This window comes from Glycine max, chromosome 8 (assembly GCF_000004515.6).
Source record: "Glycine max cultivar Williams 82 chromosome 8, Glycine_max_v4.0, whole genome shotgun sequence".
Classification (NCBI taxonomy): domain Eukaryota; kingdom Viridiplantae; phylum Streptophyta; class Magnoliopsida; order Fabales; family Fabaceae; genus Glycine; species Glycine max.
The window spans coordinates 16,906,805-16,932,171 of NC_038244.2; the positions used below are offsets into that span (position 1 = coordinate 16,906,805).

The 25,367-nt window shown below is 29.7% G+C and overlaps 1 protein-coding gene across 1 annotated transcript; it reads left to right on the forward strand.

The window, feature by feature from the left end:
* Window positions 1-21,005: 21,005 nt before the first annotated feature.
* Window positions 21,006-25,082, forward strand: LOC100820625 (katanin p60 ATPase-containing subunit A1). Its single transcript, XM_003531642.5, has 7 exons — window positions 21,006-21,196; window positions 21,273-21,780; window positions 22,750-22,947; window positions 23,392-23,636; window positions 23,841-23,999; window positions 24,143-24,230; window positions 24,578-25,082. Exons 1-7 carry the CDS (start codon window positions 21,075-21,077, stop codon window positions 24,857-24,859), a joined length of 1,602 nt encoding a protein of 533 aa, XP_003531690.1. The 5' UTR covers window positions 21,006-21,074; the 3' UTR covers window positions 24,860-25,082.
* The last annotated feature ends 285 nt before the right edge of the window (window positions 25,083-25,367 follow it).

Consider the following 25,367-nt stretch of genomic DNA (forward strand, 5'->3'; position numbering starts at 1 on the left):
AGTAAGTATATAAGTTAGGAGAACGAGAGAAAAAATATGAATACACAAGTATGTAAGCAGGTGTGTACTTGTGTTCGAGATGTGTTGAGGGTTCGAAGGAATCCAGTACTTATAGGAGTGGAATGGACTTTTATTTAAAATTATTGTCTCCTAATCAATCGAGTGCTAATCTTGTTATGGGCTAATCATCTTCCAATCATGCATTGTTAAATTGCTTGATAACTTGTCATGTTGTTACTTCTATTACAAATAGAGAGAGACTTTCGCCCTTGTCAATCACAATAAGGAATTTCGAGAGGAAACACCTGAGTATGCATGATCCTAGTTACTCATAGACGGAAGTCAAGCTTAGTGAGCGTTGTACTTGTGTTCCTTGAGGATGTGCTTAGTTTACCACCTAAGTGCGAGATTGAGAATCTTGTAGGTGTAGTCCTATAGAAACCTGTAACCTAGTTCTTGGGAGATATCTGGTATAGAGTAGTCGAAAAAGTTACGAGGAGCAGTTAGGAGGCTTAGTGTGAAACCTTAAGAGAGTGTAAGGTCATTAGTATGGCATTGTTTTGCTGAGCATATAGAGGGGTTCGAGAGTGAGTGTTCTTGCGTAAGGTAGATGACCTAAAAAATTAGTGATGATAGTTGTATGATTAGTGAGATAGATCTTAGTTCTCTTTACCTTTAATCCGGGCAAAGTCTGAGGATGCTCCGATGACTACCTTAGTACCCTACGTGTACCTGGTCATGTCTTGACAAGATCGATGCCCTATGTGTTCATGGGATACATGGACAGGATCTCCCACCCTGAGTTAGCTCTTGTAGTGATTTCGGTGATTAGTGCTTTAGTGTGTTTCGAGTTAGGTTGGAGTATGTGGAGTATCTTAAGGTTGTTATAGACCCTTGGGAATCACCTTTCGTGATGGGCGTTTTAGTACGCATTTTAGTTAGATGAGGATGACCCTTAGAGTATGCTATGTCTAGGTGAGAGATAACTATAGATCCTTCTTGGCTAGAAGTTGCTTTGGGATGAGGGGAAACCTAAGGTTAAGATTAGACGCCCCAAATTAGTAGCCGAACCAAGAAGTTGTTCTAGGATTCCTTGAGTTGACCTTAACCCTTGTTAGAGATGACTTGAGTGAGTTGAAGCTTTGGTGAGGTCCTTACATGGAATAAACTCTGTGTTTCATATGTGGTTCGAGTGAAGTACACATGTGGGCAACATTAGCTACCTAAGATGGGGAATATATGTACTACATCAAACTTTTGGAAATGAGTTTCCAAGAATTTGGGCAGTCTGATGGATGGGCTAGCTTGGCATGTCTCCAATGGCATTTCAACCTATTTCTAGACCAACAATTGGGTTCCCACTTCATGTGGTGCTAAAGGCCAAAGCTTTTATCTCTCTTTCAAATGATGAGTTAAAGTGATTGATTTTGTGCCTCCCAGGGGTGGTTGGGATAATCAAAAGCTTCATGTTTCCCTTCTCAATGATGTTTGGATAACCATTTCTACCTTAGTGCCACCTGTGATATCCAATACCTCTGATATGTCTGCTTGGAAGCATAAACCGGATGGAACTTTTTCTGTTTCCTCTACCAACATTTCTATTTCAAGTCCTCCTATGGCAAATGATCCTTCATTCAATCTCATTTGGTGCTGGAAGGCTCTCGAATGAATGCAAATCTATTTATGGAAGCTGGCCAATAATGGGTTGTTAACTAATCCTAGAAGATTTAAGCTTTGTCTTATTGGTTTCGATGTTTATGCCTTTTGTAATTTAGAATTTGAGACCTCCTTGCATTGTATCAAAGATTGCATCTTTGCCAGGCAAACCTAGATTGCTTTGGCTAAAAACAATCTCTCTGTTCATTTCTTTGTTATGGATTTGCATGATTGGTTATCCAAAAATCTAAAAGGTTCCAACTCTAGTGTTTTATAGGATTGGGGTTTAGTTTTTGGACTGGCATGCTCCCTCATTTGGAGAAGTCGAAATGAGTTCATCTTCTCTGCTAAACCTAGTTCTATCACTAGCTTATGCGTTAGAGTGACTTGTGAAGTTTTAGAAATTCACTTATCCCCTTCAATCTAGTTTGACTCTTCCTACTCCTTGCCAGGTTCTCAACCCCAATCTCTTCATCTTCTGGGAAGCGCCACTGACATGTTTGTATAAACTTAACTGTGATGTTGTCGTTGCTCTAGTGGCAAAGCTCATGTATGGTAGGGTGTTGAAGGACCACTTTGGAACCATTGTTTTTGCCTTTTCTAGCAAGATTGGAACTTGCTCTATCAATATTGCTGAGTTGTGGGCTATAGCCATTAGGATCAAGATTGCTTCCTTAAGGGTTTTTGAAAGTTTTATGGTCGAATCATATTCACAGTTTGCTACCAACCTCATCCAAGTTGGTTGATCTTCTTCTCATGAGTACATGCAGCCTATGTCACTCATCAAGAGTGTTGCGAATTCGTCTGGTATTTCCTCCTGGATTCTCGTTTACTAAGAAACTAATCAAGTCTTCCTTTGCTTCTTTGAAAGTTTTTGCTAATGTATCATATGTATCTTTCCCATATGGATTTTAATTCTATCATTCTCTAGTGGCTCTGACCCTATTTTCTCAAAAAAAAAAATAGTGCGTGTGTTTGTTCAAGATTAAAGAATGAGAAGGGATCTTTTTTAACATGAGAACACATATATTTTTTATATTTAATTCAAATCTTATCTATGGGGTCTTTAACAAAATGGTATATTATTTTCAAGATTCAAATTTATAATATACAGATAAAAAATAAATTATGAAATTGTTAATTCTCAATTATTATTTTTTCAATCAACAATTCATAACATCACTTTCGATTTTTTGGGTTCTCTAAAATGTACATCTAATTTAAAATGAGCTTAACTCAACAAAGTATTAAGCTGTACAAAGATTAATATTTTTAAAATATAACTAATATTCTAGTTTCATAACATCACTTTCGATTTTTTGGGTTCTCTAAAATGTACATCTAATTTAAAATGAGCTTAACTCAACAAAGTGTTAAGCTGTACAAAGATTAATATTTTTAAAATATAACTAATATTCTAGTTTGTAAAGGATAAATATTTTCTTTATTCAGTTAAAATTTATATTAAATAAATAATTATAAATATATAAATTATGTTATAATAAAAAATTGTAATTTATAAATATTTTTTAACATATAAGTTATATTTTAAATTTATTATAAATATTTGATAATCTGCTTGTAAAAAAAACTATTGATAATCTAAAAAAAGGAAAAGGGTAGGTTAAAAGATATAGAAGTTAAGAAAAAACATTAAAAGCGCTCTCATTGATAATTAAAAAAAATGTTTTCGTTGAATAACATTTTTTCTTAATGGTCTGAACAAAGCGTCCCATAACCAAATTAACTATTATTTAATGAATAAACAGTTACATATGCATCCTCCATGAAAGGAGTTTTTAGCGAAATCAAGGATTGAGAGAAAGAAATAGCCTTCTCTACTACTGGTTAAACCATGTTTTGCAAAGGAATCTATTATCATGTTTGACTTTCTAAAAACATGAACCACACTACTAAGTTGAAAAGCCAAAAACTTCTATGGATCATATCTACCAATTCGATAAAAAGAGTACCAATACATAAGGTATTATTCATTATTTTAACAGGCAGTCAGACTCTAAAATAATCTTCTTGCAGCTGGCTTCCTCCGTCATTCTCAAAACAAAAAATATTGTCCAAAGTTTTGCTTCAAGAATAGAACAAAATTTCAGTCTCCTATAAAAAGCTTGAACAAGGTTACCTTTATTATCCCGAATAATCCTACCACACAAAAAACACCATCACAGTTCAATTTAACAAGGTTGATTGGGGGAGAAGACCGCCCACCAGAACCAATTTGACCATAGGAATTTTCCACAAATTGTAGGATACATATAGTGGATACCCATATATTCATTGTTTTTTTTTTTTTTACTGCTCGTTGAATAATAATTCTTCAAAACACTCTCATTTACTATAATTATATACTCCTAAATATTTAATATTTTAACTTTAAGAGGTTAGTTGAGAAAAAAAACAATATCTCTCTCATATGATAGATTACAAGTTTAAACATTCATTCATCTCTTTAGGATGAGATAAATGTAAATCTATTGAGGAATGCTAGCCAAGATTTAAGGAACAAATTGTTATTACTTGTTTCAATTATGGTTAATTTTATATTATATTTAATGATATGTATCAATTTTATATAAAAATACAATCGTTTTGTTAGGAGAATGTAAATTATATTGTCAATGTCAATCTATATTATTTATATTAATAGTTAAATTTTCATTAGATAAAAGATTTAGTAACAGATATTAACAACGTCTGACCATTAATAACATTTTATTTGTATTGAATGAAATACAATCCTTATAAGTCCTTCTCTTAATCTCATTGTTCTTCTTTGTTTCAAAATATTTTTTAATGTGAAGTATTTTTTTATCCGGACAAATATATGAAAATTTAGATAATTTACACTTTACTCAATTAATTAAATTAAACCTTCTTAGTGAAACATGTTCTTTAAAGACGCTAAATAATTGGGGGACCTTGTCTTACATGCATGAACAAAGTCAAAGACGTTGAAATTATTGTATTTTTTCAATGAATTATCATAATTTAAATGCTATTTATGTTAGGACTACTTTGCAGTACAAAAGTCAAAAGTTTATAAAAATGTAAAAAAATTTCATTAAAAAAATCAAAATATTCTAAGCAAAGTACTATGCAATATATTGCTCATTGATTGGTGAATTATAAAGAATTCAAACTATAAATGGTTCGAGCATTTTATGTCAATAAATATTAACGTAGAAGTGAAGAAACTTTTTTTTCTTGTGAAGATAACGTAGAACTCTAGAAACTCAAATTTCATCATAAATTATTTTAATATATTCACGTATTAGTATAGAGTAAGTCTAGAGATATGTACTGTATTACACTTTTCCTTGGGCACAATCGTATTCCTAAATATTTTATCTGGTTGGATTCCATCAACATGTAAGCGGTTGCTAATTGCTATTAGCAAAAATAATATTGAAATTTAAGGTTTGCTGATTGTGATGTGAATGAGAAATGTAAGCACGGATTGCCAGCTAGGTTTATCAATCAATTTAAAACGTTATTTCTGTTGCCATTAATCTTTTCCTGTATTGTCAATTCAAATGTTATGAAGGGTAGCTCAAGTAGACAAGTACCAAGTGTGAGAATTGAGAACATCCAGATTCAAATTTCTCGTCATAAACACGCTGATTCTCTGACATAAGAAAGGGAACAGAGTAGGAGGAGTAGATGAAACTGTGTTAAAAGAGTAACAGCTAGGCAAGGCAATTAAAAACTTTTAATTTGGAATGTTTTGAAATTTTTTGAACTATAGATAAGGAATAAAATTACAGGAAATGGGGACAATTTAATATGATAAGCATGTGATTTAACAGCTTTGCGACAGATACATGAATGGCATGTGGCTTATCTATGCCCCACAACCCCTTCCGCATAAGTCCTAAGTCCTAACTGATCCATTTGAATATCCTTTATATTTGAGCTCAAAATTTAAACTATGCTCCACTAATATTTTTCAAAGCTTTGTGTCCATTTTATTTAAATTCTCTTATTGGTATAGTATATTTAATCATACATAGAAGACTTGCAAGCATAAAAAATAAAAAAACATAGAAGACTTGCGTGCCAAATAAAAATAAACTATGATAAAAGGGCAAGTGTGCACAAGTCAATATGGATCCACAATATTCCAACCTCGTTATTTTTTTTTTCTTAAGCAAAATGGAAAGGGTTTCCTCTAATTAAGGGTTATAGGTAAAAAAAACTAAATCTGGTAGCAAATTATTTTGTCCGTTGAAACTCATCAATTAAACGATAACATTAGTATTTGTTGGTTTATTTTCAAAATATAGGAGAATTTTAACACAACTTATGTCTTATATAGTTAATGGTGTTCCTTAGATTTTTGTCTTGTTTTATTCTTTCGTGTACATCTTGGACCTTTGGGAGATCGACAGTTCGGGAATCGAAATTTGGTAAAGAACGGCTTGATTTACAATGAATTGAATGGTTTATACATGACAATTGATCATTCAAAATTGGAGTTGATCATATATTAGTTATTAATGTTAATTATTTTCTAATGATGTAAATAGACCATATATTATATAATCGATTTATCTAGTGGATCATAGTACTTAAAAATATGTTTTAAGGCCTAACTGTTCACAAGGCATCACATGCATGATACTAGCCAGTGGACCACTCCTGCAGAACTGGAGCCGAATCCAAGATCCCTTTGTTGAGGTTTAAATTTCTATGTTGACTCATGTGAAATGTGAACTATTGGTTCTTCATGAGGGACGAAGATGGCGATGAGGAATAGCCTGATGTATAAAATTAATATAAGTCCATCCTAACTTGATTGCGTTTCAATTTTCAATACATATTTGTCTAACAATCTTTTTTGTAGGCTATAACTTCAAGCAAAATTAGGAAGCCATACCGCAACAGTCTCATATAAACTGAGCCTCAAGGAGTTTGTGTGTGTTTAACTGTTTAATTATTCATGGTTTTCCTAACTGTATTAGTTTAATTTAGAGTAATGATATATAAATATTCGTTTTTTGGGTTGGTATCCCTTCTACCAAATTTAATACATTTTTTTGGTTTTGGCCCATAAAAAAATGATATATAAAAATATTCTTATATATCAAACATCTCATTAATACTTATTGTTTGTTTTTATCTATCTTCTTATCACTTTATACCATTCATCTTTCATATATTTTTCTCTCTAAAATATCCATGAAATATTTTGTTTTAATTTATTTTTAGGAGCTTTCTTTTGTTCTGATTAAAGTTCCACGTTTTGAAAATAAGAATCAAATAATGAAAATATAGTAAGATACAGTTGCTTAAGATAGGCTACCAGCATGTTTAGAGCTGTCTTTAAATCTCCACATGCATGAGTGTTAGACGTAAAAGCTATTGAGAGTAGTTTTAAAATGGATCCACATTGAATATTGAATGAAGGTAAAACCAAACAAATTAAACTCTACGTACATATGTTGGTATAGAAATAATGCTAAGTAAGAATAGGGATATATGTACCCAAAAAAAATAGGGATATGCTGGGAAACACTTGAACGTGTCTAGCTTTTGGATTAAGTTCATGTTTTAATCTCAAATAATAAAAAAACAAAAAGTTTTGCATTACACTGCTTTATCTCATAATAACAAGTTACCCAAGATAAACTTTTAACCCTAGCCTTTACGTGAGAGTTGAAAATTGGGGAAAGAAAAAGTCATAAACAACATAGACAAATCAATTATTAATCACATCCACTTTGAATATTATTGCTCGATTGCTTTCAAGGAAGAAAGATCAGACATAATTTAAATTATGCAATTGCATGAATCCGCACTGATATAGAATACATTGGTTGAGAGGGAAGCTTCCTAAAACTAATTCAAAATAGAATAAGATTTGGACCCTTTTTTTGGTACTACTGTACTAGTGAGTTGCGAGAGAAAATAAATACAAAATAAAATTAAAAAGGAACAAGTAAAGGAATCATCACTCATCTTATTTACTATTGTTCAATTAAAAACTTAATTTTGTGTATATATATATATATATATATATATATATATATATATATATATATATATATAACATAACATAAATCAATTGTTACATATATAGTTGTTTAAAGCTTAATTAACTAGTAATATTAAATTTAAGTCTTAAATATATAATTATGTTAAATAATTTTATCGTTTATAATTATTTTATTTTATTCAAATATAATTATTTTTCGTAATAATATAAGGTGCGGTGTAAAAAAGTTACTTCTTTTCCCATTTCTTTCGAAACAGAGAAGATGAAAAAAAATGAATCCAAATCGTCCATCTACTTTCACATTTTTCTGAGTCACAATTTTATCTAGTCATTTCATTTTATTTCCTGTTCAATTACTACGTAATAACAAAATTAGTGATTCAGATGTTGGCCGGAGCATATACGCCTGGAGAGGATCAAGATGTGAAAAATTATGGAAATTAGGGGGAAAAAAAGTTTTTCCCTCCAATCTCTTCCCTTTCCATCAATAAAATATTACCAAACAAGCAATGCCTTCATTCTCTTTACTTTAACTTCCTTATCACCTTTTTTTAACATAACAAACAAAACCTTTTTCTTACATTTCATAATTAATTTTTCTGACTTTTAACTATTCTTTTGACTTCTGAGTACCTTTTCTCCCCTAACGAATACTCTGGCCATCATTAATTCATTTATATTTCCTTTCCTTTGATAATCAAATTAGACATTCTAGAAATAAATTGTACTTCAAGACAAACTTTGAGTTTGTTTGATTAAAGAAAACATTCTTTTCAGTTAGAAATAAAAAAAAATCATTTTCATGTATTATCGATATTAAAGAATTTGTATTATGAATCAATCAAAAAATATTTCAATTACATTTTTAAAATAATAAATATATACTTTCCTATAATCTCAAATATAAAAAAAAACATTTTTCATGGTCTAAGTATAAATTTTTTTATCTAATTTTATCTTATTTAATGTTATTATTTTAAAATACTTTTTATTTAATTAAAGTTCTAGTTTCAATGATTCATTTTTATCTTTATAAATTTCTAATGAATAATAAGTTAAAAAAATATTTTTTTAATTGAAATTGATGTAATTAAATATAATTAATTAATTTTCTTAATTAATATATCATGTTTTTTTTTTCATATTAGAGGAAGTAAGTGAATAAATTTATCATATGACAACTTGAGATAAGATGATTTATAAAATTTATTTATAATGAGAGTATATTCTAATTAAATTTAAAAAAAAAGTTTAATGTTTTTAAAAAGAGAATAAGGTCAGTATAAGAAAATTTTGAAAATCTCATTTCATCGTTCATTAGTCACATCACATACATTAGAAGCAATTCGAAACCCAATTGAACATAGCCTACAATACATCACGATTTTCCTATTTGGGCTCATTGATGACTCCCTCAGCCTCAGTCATGACCTGCCCCTTTCAACATCACTGTAATGTATGTACGTATTGAGACTATTCAAAAACAAATTGGGTCATTTGATGAGAACAACAGGCCAACCGTGAGACCACAATTGGGACTACGAAACCAAACAGATCTGAATTCTTTTTCTTTAACAAATTTTAAATATTATTTCACACAAAAATAAAAATACAAACAGAATCAACAGATCCTCTGACTAATTTATACTACTACTTTTCTAGTTTTACTTATAATTTGAACATATTATATCCATGGAAGTCGTTAGCAAAGTGAGACACTTGTTGAGAAGTTATTGCAATTCCTTACACCTATCAAGTTCAGGTAAGAAAGAAAGATCGAATTTGAGTAGAAAGGAAATAAATAAATAAAATTAAGTATTTGATATGAGAGAAATATAAAAGTAACTGCATGTTTTTCCATTTTTTATTCAACTTCATCCTTCTTTCTCCACCTCTTTTATTTTACGTCTTATTTAAAATTTAAAAAAAATGTGGAAAGATTGGCTCAATAGTCTAATATCTGTATTCCTGTTAGGATAATATAATATCAATATTTATAATTTATTTATTTTTTCTAATTATGATGATTAAAAAATATTAATATTTTTTAGTACATTAATTGAATAAAAAATATCAATATTATTTTAAAAACATTAAAATATTATATGATTTAATTCAATGTAATAAAATAGTTATTTATTTTACGAATACATGTTTTATTTTATTAATTCTATAAAATAAAAAATCTATTGATGTAAGAAAATAAATACAATATTAAGTATTAACCCATAGCAAATATTAGTACTAGAACCATAATTTGTACCAAAAAAAGTACTAGAACCAAAACCCAATATACACATTATACAGGGCGACTTTTAGGGCGGAGAATTGGAACAAATTTAGTCTGTAAGATATATTTTTTTTTTTTCGAGATACTTGTAGGATTAATGTAGACATGTCTAAGCTGAAATAAAATACAAAAAAAAATTAAAAAATTAGAAGACACTACTGTGTCAATAGACTCGAAGAAGCATGAATCCACACCGAGCACACTCTTTTTATTTTTATTTTTAATTTTAATTACTCCACAACGATTCATAATTCAGAAAGGTCATATTTGGAAAAATCTTTATGTTCAACAAAGTGATTTGGTATGTAAGATAGAAAGCTTAATGTTTTCTAGATTTATTCCCAGATTGGAAGTCAATTGTAAATGCAAATGAGGACTAGTTTAATGTTTGTTTTTAATTATCAGTTCCAAATGAAATGGTTTTAGTGATGGATCAGTTATAAATTTTTTGCTGTGCAGTATCATAAGTTTTTTTAATAGGAAAAGAAAATAATTCTACTTACATTTTTGTGATGGGAAAATTAATTTATCTACTCTACTATCTATATAATAAAGCAGTGTACGTACCACTAAAATTACAAAACTATTCCTTTTAATTTGTTCAGACCTGTCAAAAAGAGAACCCCTTTTAATTTTTTGTAGTTTCCTTTTTCTTCTTTCCTTCTTTCATTTCTCTCACACGTTCTTTTTTTTTTCTTCTTCTTTCTTTCATCTCTCTCACACACTCTCATTCCTCTTTTTTTTTATTTTACGGTTTTTTTTCTATCTTTTTCTTTTTCCTTTTATTATTTTTTACAATATTTTTTTTAAAAAAATTATTTGATTCTGTCTCATATATTTATTTTTTATTTTTAAATAAATAGTTATATACATCAGTCATATTAAAAAAAAATATAAGTATAAACGCGATTCGTGCGAATGTGCAATTAACTCATTACACTAACTTTACTAATGTTTTCAAAGCATGACAATAACGACCCTGCAATGCGTTACTTTTTGACTTTCTTTCACTTTTTTTTTCTATTATTATCTCTTTAATCTGTATAACAAATAACCATTTTATTATTATCCCACTCATTTTTTCTTAAAATGTTATTTATATTTTTTCCTTTTTATGTTGTATTATTTCTTTTTGTATTTTTTATTCTACATTTTATTTTATTCTTTAACAATTTTAATACTAAATAATTTATGTTTATCAAAATAGTAACATTTAGTTAATATATTTATTATAAAACAATAGTTTGATTTTTTTATAAGGCAACCAAATTTAATTAGTTTAAATTACTTTATGAGTAACATAATAAATTAAACTATTTTGGTTACGACAGAGACAGGAAATATGATTAATGATGGTTAAACTTGCTAAAGATATAAATGATACAATTTTTTCTTTAATTATTTAACATAATTGCATACAAAAAATGCAATAATATTTTTTTTAACTTTGCGAATCCTATAAATTTTTTTAATTAGAAAATATTTTTATATAAATATATAGTTAATATATTAAAATTAATTTATTAAAATGATTTTTATTACAAAAAAATTTAAATTTCTTACTCACTATATCATAAATTAAATTAGTTTAAATTTTATTTTTTTTATGATAAAGATCACAATTATCATTCACATAAAATAATTATTCTCTACGCCATCATGGGTGAACCATTATGGAGAAAACTCTTTTTATGAGTATTTAACATAGTTAGATATCAAACAATCAACAATATTTAATTTTAATTTGAAATCATATAAAATGAATTTAAATATTTTCATAAATAAATAGTTTGTTAATTAATATTTGTATTCCAAGGTTCAAATTTTTGTACTGAAAATAAATTTAAATTTAATTTAATTAATTTTATTTTTTAAGATGGATAACACAAATATTATTCACGGAAAATAATCTTATTCAACATCAATATCGACAAACTATTATGGATGACAAAAAAACTTTTCGAGTATTTAACACAAATTCATATAAAAGACTCAATAATATTTATTTATTTTTAATTTGAAATGTTATAAAATTATTTTTACTTAGAAATTATATAAAATAATGACATATATAAACATTTTGTTGAATAATATTTATATTATGTGGTTGAAAACTTTATACTAAAAAATAATTTAAATATAATTAGTTAAAATGTTTATTACAAATTTATATTTTATATCCTATCCTATACTTATTGTATAATATTTTATTTAAATACATGCATTGTTAACTATTATACTTACTACGAAATAATATTTTTAATAATTTCATAAGCAATACTCTTATTGGTTAATATTTATAGAGTCATGTTGAATTATTTTTACATAAATAACAAATTATGTTTTTAAAATCCTTATTTATTACATAAATAACTTTCAACTAGGCATGACAAATAACTCTAAATTCATTTTGACTTTGACAAATGTATCTATTTTGATGGGTCACTTGTATGACTATTACATGATTCATTCTTTTAGAAAGGACAATAATGAGTATCTTTTTATTTTTGTGATCATGTTAGTGCTACGAAGTCGTTTCCTCCCAAGGCAGTTACAAATCTGTCGGGAACCTTAATCGCACACGAGGTGATATTTTTCTCCTAACACGATTTATTCCATATTTAATGACTTTTATCAACTATTGTTGATAACAATAATGAGTGTCTAACTATTTGTCTCATGCCTATCATATAATACTTTTTTTACATGAATATATTGAAATATAATAGTGTTGAACTATTTTACATAGATAACATAATAAATATATTAAAATAAATTTTATTAAATATATATTTACTGGAAAATAAATTTTATTTCTTTTCAATATCATTGAAAATAAATTATTTGTTTATTTATTGCATAAATATTATCTTTTTTCATTTCTAGAGAATAGCTAATATGTTTGTCTTAATATAAAAATTTAATTTTATATATAAGAAATTTTGTTAGTATCATAAAAAATTTCTAAAATTTATTTTTAATTTGAAATCCTATAAGATTAGTTTTACTTAGAAATCGTATAAAATCAATTTAAGTTAATCTCATAAATAAATTTTTTGTTGATTAATATTTATATGATAAGATTGAAATTGTTAAGCTAAAAAAAATCTAATTAGTTAACATATTTGTTACCAAATAATATTTTGACTCTATGTTGAAAATTATTTTATTAAATATATCTTTATTAATAATATTTTTAACTGTTATCATAAATTTAATTAGTTTAAATTTTTTAGAGTAAAAATAAAAAATATTATTCATGGGAAAAAATCCTACCTATAATCATATTATGTGATAAAAAATTTCTTTGAGTATTTTACACAAATACATATGGAAGACTTGATAATATCATAGAGACATAATTCTTTATCTGAATAGTTAACACAACTGCACATAAAAAAATCAATAATATTTATTTTTACTTTTAAATCTTATAATATCATTTTTAATTAGAAATCATTTTTACATAAAATATATGATATTTTTATTAAAACTAATTTATTAAATGTATTTTTATTACAAGATAATTTTTTTCTACTTGAGATTTTTTTTGCTATTTTATTAAAAGATAATTTAAATTAATTACTCAAAATCATCATAAATTATATTAGTTTTAATTTTTACACAATATGCGGTAAGAATAACATGTATTTTTTTATTACAAAATAATTTAAAATTACTTATTAAATAAGTTTTTTCTTCAAGTATTTCACACAAGTGTATGTAGGCATGGCAATAGGGTCTGTCTCGGACTTGACGGAGAAAACCCAAGTTGACCGGGATTGAGGTCGGGTTTTCTCCCATAGCCAAAGTCAGGTTCAGAGATGAGATTATTAATACACGATCCGAATTTGTCCCGCTAATAATTAATTTATAAAAATATCATTACATAAATATAACACACTAAAACATGAAACTATTTGATTAACTTTTATGTTATGTTACTGTTGGATTAGATTTTATGTTGTCATGTACAATAAAAAAACATGTTATGGTTCCTATTTAAAATTGTATTTTTCATTTTATGAAAAATTATAATTTTATAGAATTTTATAAGCATATCGGGGGTGGGACGAGAAAAACTCGACCTTGTTAGGGGTAGGGATAGGTGGTAAATCTACACCCCGTTGGGTTTTAGGGGCGAGATAAGTAAAATCCAGTCCCGACCTGCCCGTTGCCATGCCTAAGTGGATGCCAAAGATTCAATCATATCATATTAAAAGTAATTTTAATTATGATAAAGACCTCGAATATCATTTACAGGAGATAATCATACCAAGACCATAATAGACGACATAATTCTTATTTTGAGTAATTAATGAAACTACATACCTAAGACTAAACAATGTTTATTTTTACTTTGAAAACTCATTTTTACTTGATAATCCTTTCTACATAAATACATAATAACTATTGAAATACTTACTCAATGTTATCATAAATTAAATTATTTTTTATGATAAAGACCAAAAATATCATTAATGAGAGACAATTATGCTTAATACTATTATAGGCGAACCATTATGAATGATATGACTTTAATTTGGAATCCCATAAAATCAATTTTACTTGAAAATCATATAAAATAATTTTATGAATAAACTATTTTTTATAATAATATTTATATTATGTGGTTGAATTTCTATACTATACATTAATTTAAATCTAATTAATTAATATATTTATTATAAAATAATATTTTGTCTGTTTTTTTAATACTTATAAAATAAGATTAAATATTAGTATTGCATAATTATATAATAAATATTTAAATATCAATTTATTAAATATATTTTTATTATAAAATATTATGTACTGAATAATATCATAAATTAAATTAATTTTAATATTATTTTTTTGCATAAATACATAATAAATATATTGAAATAAAATTTATTAAAGATGGAAACAAGTAAAAATATGAACAATAGTTTAAATTTTCAAATAATAGTAGATGATGACTTAAATAACCTAAAAATTAGAATTTTCTTGAATTATTTTTTTGCTCTATTATTCTAATATTTTTTTCATGTTTAGAGAATATAAATACTAAATAATTAATTATATTTATTTTAATATGAAGTTTTAATTTTATAAGTAAATATATTTAGAACATGCGTAAAAACAAAACGACCCGAGCAAATATACGAATATCTTGCTAGTTCGAGATAAAAGAAAGGTGCATGTAGAAAACTAATTTATTCCAGCTTAATTGTGCAAGGGATTCTCTTTGGGAAAAAATTGTCTAAAAGAGATCGGTATATTTTAATATAATTTTTAATTTCTTCCATATTGATATCCCTACATAACTTCACACATATCTCTAAATAAGTTAATATCTTATAAATTATATTTCTTTCCCCACCTTAGAAGTCTCCCATTATACAGTTGGACAACTCACCCTCCCATGCGTTCAACCCCCTTCACTGAAGCCATTATTTCGGTTTCTATGGGTACTTTCTTGTTCCTTTTTAATTTTTGAATGTGTCATTGATATCATTAGCACTCCACCGTATTAATGGCAATTATACAGGTGGCCCAACTTTACTTTATTTAAATGTGTTTAGATCAAGTTATGGAAAAAAAATGTTAAGATCGAAACAGAAGGGTTTTATTCTATTTCTATGTTTACTCTTGATCAAGTCATCGTAAAATAATCTTATATTATTATTTTATCATGTATCGTGGCATTTCAACAAGTCATTGTAAAATAATATTGGTTCATTTGTACTTTTCAAGTTTTATTTATAACTTTATATTTATAAAACAGTCCTCAACAATTTTTTCACTTTAATTTTGAGATGAACAGTGTTAGATAGTACGAAAATTTTCGCATAATGTTTTATTGGATAAAATATTATGTTGCATTACGGGAAAAAAAATTGAGGTGTGTGCCGGAAATCATGGATTCATGGTACGCTTTTTTTTTTTTACATAATTAATTTATAATTTCGTGTGAGAGATTGGTAATGAACAGCACTTTCGTTTTGAGATATTATCCATCCAAGGTAGGTAGTTAGTGAATTAGGAGATGGAATTAGGTATATGCAATGTTATGTGTTGTTTAACTTGCGATTCGAACAGATCGCAGACCTTAATTTAAATATGTGACTTATTTCAATGTGGACTTTTTAAATCTAGTCAACGTACTTAACATGCAATTTTAATGCAGTAAAAATAAAAACAATGCAGTTTTAATGAGTTTGGTTTGTAGGCTAATAGGTTGGCATGCGGTATTTTTTTTTATAATAATTATTTTATATTCTACTTAGTATTTTGTTGTATTATAAAATTTAATTAATTATTAATAAATAACAACACAAAAAGGAAATTAAAAAAACATAGCTATTTTTATCTTTTTATTTTAACTTTCATCCTTAGTTTAGTCTGTAGGTTAGCCCATTTAACTGTGGGCGGTTTGAAACAAACACAAATAAAGAAAATAAAGACTATTTACAACTTAGTTAAACATTTATTGAACAAATGTTTTTTAGGCCTAAGAAAATTTAACTCTTAATTTTAATGATGACAAATAATATTGCATTGAAGACTGATATTTTTTATGTATCATGGAACACATATGTTTTGTTTGTCCATAATTGTTTGATTATAGTCTTTCATGTATTAACATTTTCATCATTCAGTTTGATTTAGTATAATTATCATTTCTTAAAAAAAATATTATGAAACGTCTGACTACTTCTTTTGAGTAGAAGACCCTTAGAATGTGTTTAGATAGAGTAATTTAACTAGGTAATGTATTTTTTTATAGGGAATTAAATTCTTTTTTATTAAAAGTATCTGTTTGGATATTTTAGTGAAAGAAATTCAAAATTTTAGAATTTTAAAAGAGATTTTAGTTAGTTGAAAGAATAGAATTTCAAATTTCATCTTCAAGGGAGTGAATTTGGAAATTTCTCTCTCCATCGTTTCGCAATGGGATCTCTAGCATGGCGGCTGCATTGTCCTCCGAATCATCGATGATCCTGCAGCACCGTCGCCAATGTTTGACTCAGACTTTCTCCTGTCGCTGCCGAACTGCAGCCAACACGGGACATGCAGACGTCGAAGGTGATTCCAAATCCATACGATTCGTTAGGTAAGCGGCCGATGACTCAAGATATTTCATCCGCGTCAAATAAAAAGGTTGAGGAGAAATTGGAAGAGTCACGCTCAAAGATTGTGACATTGAGCTTGAAGGCGCATAAATATTGGACTCATCGTTTTCCTATGGAAGCGAACTTGGACGAGACCGTTCTGAAGCTGAAGAAGTACATTCTTGCAGATCTGAGAATTCTTGCAGGCTTTGAGATGGACAATGTGCCAGTAGAGAGCATGGTGCTGCACTCGCATTCAACGGGTGTGGAACTGCTTGACCATCAGCTTCTTCGAGATTGTGCAGTTTCAGATAATCATGAGATCGACCTCTCCGTCAAGGAACCCTAGATGGATTCGTTTCTGCTTAATAAAAAAAACTAGCTTTTGATTCATTTCTTTTTCTTTTTCTTTTTGTGATTGTTGAAGAGAAAGGTTGTATCCAAACACAAAATTTTAAAAATAAAGGAATTTAAATTAAAGAATTTGAAATTCTCAGAATTTGAAATTCTTTAGAATTTTAAATTGCCTCATCCAACCAGACTCTTAATGTGTTTCATCCAGTTTTGTCTATCTTATAACTTCAAGCATCGCTTTTTACATGTTTCATTGGATAAGAAGACCATTAAAACTTTAAGGCATTTTAAGCACGAAGAGCTACTTAGTGAAACTAACAAGCTTGCAAGTCATCATCTTATCCACAAAAAAAGGTAGAGTTTATCAATTTTCATATCTTAAAGAACGTGACTAACACAAGATAAGTTGACAATATGGTGTTGCAATGAAAGTCATAGGATACATGTAAGTATGAAAACTTTCATCTATTAAAATATTACTCAAACAAAGTGCCAAAAGGAATATAAAGACTTTATTAAGAGTGATCGATGCCTATAATGATTCTCATACAATTGTCTCTGAAACTTATTATTTATACTTCAAATTTATATATTAGTAGCTTCTTACAACATGACAACATGATAAATTGTTATTTGATTGTATTTTCATCTCATTTTATCTTTTTTTTTTTACTTTATTTTGTTGGTAGAATTCATGAGTATGTATTAACTATGAATAGTTGAACAAGAAAGCAAATAAAGAGACAAGATCACCAAAGGAGATAAGAAAAAAAGAATTATGAATATTTTTTCACTGAGCACCACCCATGTTGATCTAGCATGACCCATATTGAACCTGTAGGTCATGTTGAATCAACGCCCCCAAATTCTTGTAGAAGACCATGCTGATCTGGCCCGTGATGGATTTCACGTTGCAACTTATTTTAAACTTTATAAATAGAAGTGTAGGAGGTCTTTTAGGTTATACTTTATTTTATATTACGAACAACAAGTGCTTTAGAGAGGAGAATTGTACCCAGAATAATTGAGATCTAAATTTGTAAGAGTTTTCGATCTCTTTTATTTTTAATGCAATATTGTATGTTGTTCGACTATTCTATAACCATGTTTGGCTAAATCCCTTAGAATTTAGATTGTGATGTAGTTGTACCCATGTATTCTAATTTCTCTTTTTAATAAAGTTCTTCTAGGTTATTCAATTGATTGCATCTTTCTACTGCTTTCACTTCTATATTGAAATTAATAACTTTGATTATTAGTTAATTATGTATTAGTGACCATTTTCTTGTAATTAGCCGACCTATAGAATGATAGAGTTCATAAAGCTTATATGATCAAATTGGTTACATGAATTTCCTTTTTACAAATCTCTTTGTCATTCATCCTTAATCCTAAATTAAATTCCAAATGACCAATGCAAGATTGATTTAGGGGAAAGAATATTCTTAGACCTACAATTGGTTTACGTACTAATGGGGATCTTTATACTGGAGTTCTTTTTCTATTATTTCTTTCTACTATATCTTTAATAGCGGGTTGGTTACACTTGCAACCAAAATGGAAACCAAGCGTTTTGTGGTTTAAAAATGCCGAATCCCGCCTTAATCATCATTTTTCAGGATTATTCGGAGTCAATTCCTTGACTTGGACAGGACATTTAGTCCATGTCGCTATTCCGGGATGACCGTAGGCTGATAATTAAAATAAGAGGTATTAGGCGATTAATTGGTAATTGAGAATCCTTAATTAAAATAAGAATTAAGGAAAAGAAGTATATACGAAATCATAATCGGAATCACTTCTATTCATACACATATCTTCTTGAAAGTATTGTTTGTCTTTAGTTTTATTTTCTTAAACACAAACACAAGCAATCTTTAATTCAAAATAAAAATAACCCAAAATTATTTAGTTTATACAATTTAAATTATTTGGGAACACAACTAATCCCTAAGATATGATATCTAAACTTTTAAATCCATTTATAAGATACACTTTTCATTTACAAGTACATATTTTACACATCAGAACACTCTGACCCTATACTTGATTTGTAATAGTTATATATTTGGCCTGTGTTCGTCACTTTTGGTTTCCACTCATTTTTGCTTAAGGGGTAAATATGTTTGATATGAAGATGAATTAATTAGACAACATTGTTGCATTCTTCACTTTTCCCGGCACTTCCTCATTTATAGACCATGTATGTATTTGAGGATCTCTTGCCTATGTACATGTTTGCAGCGCAGGTATCTTATGTGTGGTGGGCTGAAACACTCGTGTGTGGAAGAAAATCACATTGTTAACATTTTCTGTTTCTCAAAAGCATATGGAATGATGAGATTACTCGTGCTTATACATATAAAGTAGAAAGAAGACTAAATCATTAGCAAAAACCTAAAAAGACAAAAGGATGAAATTCATGTGTAACAAAATTAAGAAGTTGCAAGTCCAAGTTTTTTCAATTTGGCCATCAAGATCCACCATCACGTGGGTACCAAGAATTGAATGCCTGAAGCAGATGTAATGGTCCTCGAACATGATAAAGCACAGTAACCTTGTTTAGTTGAGAATGAGAGGAAATAAAAGTGAATAAAGAGAAATTTTTAAAATTTGAATTAAATTAAATAAAAAACGAAAGAAAATTTTGGAAATTTGCTTTTAAAAGATACTTTTTGTCTCCTTTTTCCGTTATTTTTTCTTCAGCCAAACTAAATAAAATGTATTATTATTGTACTTTCTCATCTTTCTATTTTATTTTCTTTTATCCAAAATAAATCATAAATGAGTAATTCAACTTTTACGATTTATTATTATTGTTTTGGATGTTTTTAACCTTTCACTAATTTTTCATTTTTGAGATAACCAATCAACTTTGTTCACCAAATAAACCCTTAATTAACTAAGAGGTCATTGTTCCTCGTTGCACTAATTATTTTTAAGCACATGCAGCGCTAGGCTAGCTCAATTCTTGAAAATATCTATGATGAAATCAATTAACATGATTAACCGAAGGTCCACCCATAGAATTCAAATCAAAAGGAAGACCAAACGAATCAAAGGATGATAAAGAGTTGGGTTTTCAAATCAAAAGGTAAAACAAAAACATTAACATTGGCTAGATAATTTTTTTGCTTGAAATTGAAGTGACATCTAGATGTATCAATTTACCCAAAATGAACTGAGTTGGTGGAAGGAGGATAAGTTAGATTGTCAAATAAAAAACTTAGATACCTTCCAGTTATACAAAAAAAAATTTATACACCAAGTGAGTTAGGCAAAATGACAACACACTCAAAATTCCTGGGAGAAGACTTGTGTCTGATTTTCACATAATACATTATTAACTAAATTATTGAGCAAAGAGTAAATTGACCAATGTGATTGTCGATTGAAAAGATGAAAGTTTATAGGTGTATTTTGGAATTCTAACGAAAACATGAGATTGAAAAGAAAAAGCAAAAGCAAAAAAACGGATAGTTAGTTAGGAGGAAACGGGCCAGTTCATAATTTAGGAAAGGAAAAGTGGTTGTGGGCTGGTGGGCCCCCATCCATCGGACTGAAATTGAAAACAGGAAAGCCCATGTAATGAAAAAGTGAGTGAAGTAATTTGATTTTTGATTTCAATCGTTTGTGTTTGGTGGGTGTGGAGAAGAGAAGAAGAATGGTTGGAGGTTCGTTAGCAGGGTTGCAAGAGCACCTCAAGTTAGCCCGTGACTACGCTCTCGAAGGGCTCTATGACACCTCCATCATCTTCTTCGACGGCGCACTCGCCCAGATCAACAAGTACCCTCTTCTCTCTCTATTCTCAATTTGCTCTAAATTCTGTCATTTTCACTCATTCCTTAATTTGCTCAATTAGGCACCTAAGCACTGTAGAGGACCCTTTAATCCGCGCGAAATGGATGAACGTAAAGAAAGCACTTTCGGAAGAAACAGAAGTTGTAAAACAGCTAGATGCAGAGAGAAGGGCTTTCAAAGACAACCCCATTGGAAGACGCCCTTCTTCGCCTCCCATTTCGGTCAAGTCATCATCGTCTTTCGTTTTCCAGCCGTTGGATGAGTACCCTACTTCATCCAGCGGTCCTGGTCCCGTTGATGATCCCGATGTGTGGCGGCCGCCCAGCAGGGACACCACGAGCCGCAGACCGGCGCGTCCCGGCCAAGTCGGTGCTCGGAAATCGGCTCAAGACGGGGCTTGGGCGCGTGGCGCTACAGCCAGAACTGGTGCCGCTGGGCGTGGTGCTAAGGCTGGCGCTACCGGTAGGGTTAACTCCGGGACGCGAGCGTCGACGACTACCGGGAAGAAGGGTGGTGCTGCTTCTTCTGGAAAGGCTAGCAAGACAGATACTGCTGCTGCAGCTGTAACTGTAAGTTTCAGCTTTGATGAGACAGTCTGGTTGTTTCTAAGGATGGTTTATTGATTTAGTTCGTGGAATCAACCGAATTTTATCAACTTGTTTGCTTAGTCTTATAATTCCTTAATTGTATAGGTTGGTCTTAGCATACTTAGAGTGTCTTTGGTTGAGCATTTGCAAAATTGTTTTTCAAGTGACAGTTTATGTTTTGATGCTTTTATTCTAAAAGCAAGTCAGTTGTAAAACTCCATATAAAACTTTTGGTTCAATACCTGAAGTTGCTTTAACTCAAACCCAGAATTAGTGGAACTAAACTTGTGAACATTTACCTAAAATCCGTTAACTAGTACTTCAATGCGATTCAAATCACTCTAGGTGAATCGAAACGCACACTTAGAATGTGCGTGTTTGGCTATGCATTTGTAGAATTGATTTTGAATTGACGAGATTTTGTAGAATCGATTCGAAATGAAAGTGAGTTTATAGTAAAGTGATTTTTGTTTGGATAACAGATATTGGGTTATTGATTTTGACTCACAATGTTGTTTGGAAACTTGCAATCAAAGTTGATTTTGGGTATGTAGTTACCAAATTGACTTGAGTCTAACTAAGAGTATAAATGGAACAAATAACATGACTCAAGTTAGTGTTGATGCAAAATCTACTTCTAATAACTTCAATGAGACTTAGTGTAAAACTTTGAATCATGTTTTCAACACAATGCCAAACATCATGTTTGACTCATCCTAGACTCAAGTTAAGGCATGTCAATCTTGGATCCAAGCCCACCCCCAGCCAATTGCATCCAGGTGTTGGTTTTGTATTAGATCCATGGTCAAGTGTTTCTTCTTCATGTTGTGTAGTATCTCTGATTATCAATTTTCCCTTTGCTTATTGCATCCCTTATTCTAGATTGTTTGAGAAACATTTAACTTCATAGATATGTGGTTGTGTCCTTACAATTGCTCATGGAATGGACAGAATGGTGATGCTGAAGATGGTAAGTCAAAGAAGCTTCAATATGAAGGTCCTGATCCTGAATTGGCTGCAATGCTTGAAAGGGACGTGTTAGAAACCTCTCCTGGAGTCAGATGGGATGATGTTGCAGGGCTTACTGAAGCAAAAAGGCTTCTAGAAGAAGCTGTTGTTCTTCCCTTGTGGATGCCTGAATATTTCCAGGTTATCTTGAACTTATTTTTCTCTGAATTCTCTTAAAACTAGCTTACCTAATGTTTTCAATCCAGTTATATATCTTTAATAATAATCATGGTTTATTTTATAACTAATAATTTGGAATTGTGATTTGTATATGATACTCTCTAATTGTTATCGTGGTAGTTGATTTTAGACCCTTGTTTGACACTATGACGAACTACTTTTTCATACAGTTCTATTTAATTTGCAACTAAGCCTTGTTTATGAAATTATTGTTGCAAAATAAGTCATGCTTCTCCTTTTTCATCAAAGCTCATATGACTTTTTGAATTTTTTATTAGAAAATTGCTTGTTTGATTAGCCTATTCTTTTAATAAAGCTCGTATCATATACACACATTTGAATCTCAGTGAATTAGATGTCTTGGTGAATATTGAAATTTGGAGCTCATTATTTCTGTTCTTGCAGGGAATCAGGAGACCGTGGAAAGGTGTCCTCATGTTTGGACCTCCAGGAACTGGGAAGACACTTCTTGCTAAAGCAGTTGCTACTGAATGTGGGACCACTTTCTTTAATGTATCTTCTGCTACTTTAGCTTCTAAATGGCGTGGGGAGAGTGAGCGCATGGTGAGGTGTTTGTTTGATCTTGCAAGAGCATATGCACCAAGCACAATATTCATTGATGAAATTGATTCTCTATGCAATTCTAGGGGGTAAGCCTTTGTTGTTCTTTCAGTCGTCCATTGTATGTAGTAGATTTTGAAACATGCTTATATTTACCCAAAATAATCTTCTTCATTTAATTCTTTGTTTATATTGCTTGTACATGTTCCTTGATTCTGTTGGGTTCACTTTTAATTTGTATTATCTCTTGTAGTTATGTTGAGATCTGATTGAATTCACTTTTACTTAATCAGGGCTTCTGGTGAGCATGAATCGTCCAGAAGGGTGAAGTCTGAACTTCTAGTTCAGGTTGATGGTGTAAGCAATAGTGCCACAAATGAGGATGGTAGCCGTAAAATAGTAATGGTTTTGGCCGCTACTAACTTCCCTTGGGATATAGATGAGGCACTAAGGTTTGTATTTGTTTTTCTGCAATCTTTTATCTACAGTTTAAGTTGTAAGTGATAAAAATGTATGATTAGCTATCTGTGTTTTAGATCTCTTTTAATGTACTAGATTACATATTCTGATTTGATTTGATGTTAATGCAACACAGGAGAAGGCTGGAAAAGCGTATATATATCCCTCTTCCAAATTTTGAGAGTCGTAAAGAACTGATCCGGATCAATTTGAAGACTGTTGAGGCAAGTTGTGTTGTTAATTTGGCCATATAGGATTTTGACCCTTACAAATTTTGTTATGTGAAAGCTGTAATTAATTTATAATGTGAAATTGTGAATAACATTAATTATGTTGACTTGAGCTTTATTTATTACTATTTAGTATTTAAGGATTTATATTACCAATAAAAAAAGAAAAATGAATTTGAGCATTTGTCAAGACAGATAATATTATTTTGTGATGTGAATGTCATTTATACTGGAGTGTTTATCAGTCACTAAACTTACTGTGAGAACAGTTTATGGAAAGGGCAGCAGAATCATGATGCTAAAACTTATTATTATTGCTGATTGTACTTGTCTTTCACCAGGTGGCACCTGATGTCAATATAGACGAAGTGGCTCGCCGGACAGAGGGATATAGTGGAGATGATTTGACAAATGTCTGTCGCGATGCTTCCTTGAATGGTATGAGGCGCAAGATAGCAGGAAAGACTCGTGATGAAATCAAGAACATGTCCAAGGATGATATTTCAAAGGATCCTGTTGCCAAGTGTGATTTTGAAGAAGCTTTGAGAAAGGTCCAACGAAGTGTTTCTCAGGCTGACATTGAACGCCATGAGAAGTGGTTTACCGAATTTGGATCAGCATAAAGACTGGGACACATCAACAACGGTAGTTCTGTTTTTGTGTTTGTGCTACTACTTTATTTCTTTTCTCCAATGGGTGGGTGGTTTGTATCTGTTGTTTGTTGATATTTCATTCGTTTGCTGATGCGATTCATTGTAGTTTTATGATGTTGGAGGGATCTTCAATTGTTAATTTGTATCTGCAACCATTGAATATTGATGTAATTTAGTCTGACATGATTTCAAAGCTGTTATCATCTCTTAATATACTTTGTCATATTTGTAGCCAATGCCAGTGAACACTTGAATGTGCAATTGTGCTTGCAACTTCTGCTGTTGTTATATAAACCCAGTCTCCAAGCATAGAAAACATTGAATACTTGCAATATTTAAACTAATGCGGGTTATATTTTGCCAAAAGCATGCATTATGAAAATAGTATCAGAATGTACCTCCGTTTTGCTTCTAATGACTTGCATTGACAAATACTAGTAATGTTTTTTTGCATAGTCTAGTGCTCTAAACTTGTGAT

Excerpts from the sequence above, each read along its gene's own strand:
- LOC100820625 (XM_003531642.5), top strand. The coding sequence starts at position 21,075 with ATGGTTGGAGGTTCGTTAGCAGGGTTGCAAGAGCACCTCAAGTTAGCC. Across the intron at positions 21,781-22,749 it reads CTGCTGCTGCAGCTGTAACT|AATGGTGATGCTGAAGATGG; the intron begins GTAAGTTTCAGC and ends TGGAATGGACAG. Across the intron at positions 24,000-24,142 it reads GATATAGATGAGGCACTAAG|GAGAAGGCTGGAAAAGCGTA; the intron begins GTTTGTATTTGT and ends AATGCAACACAG.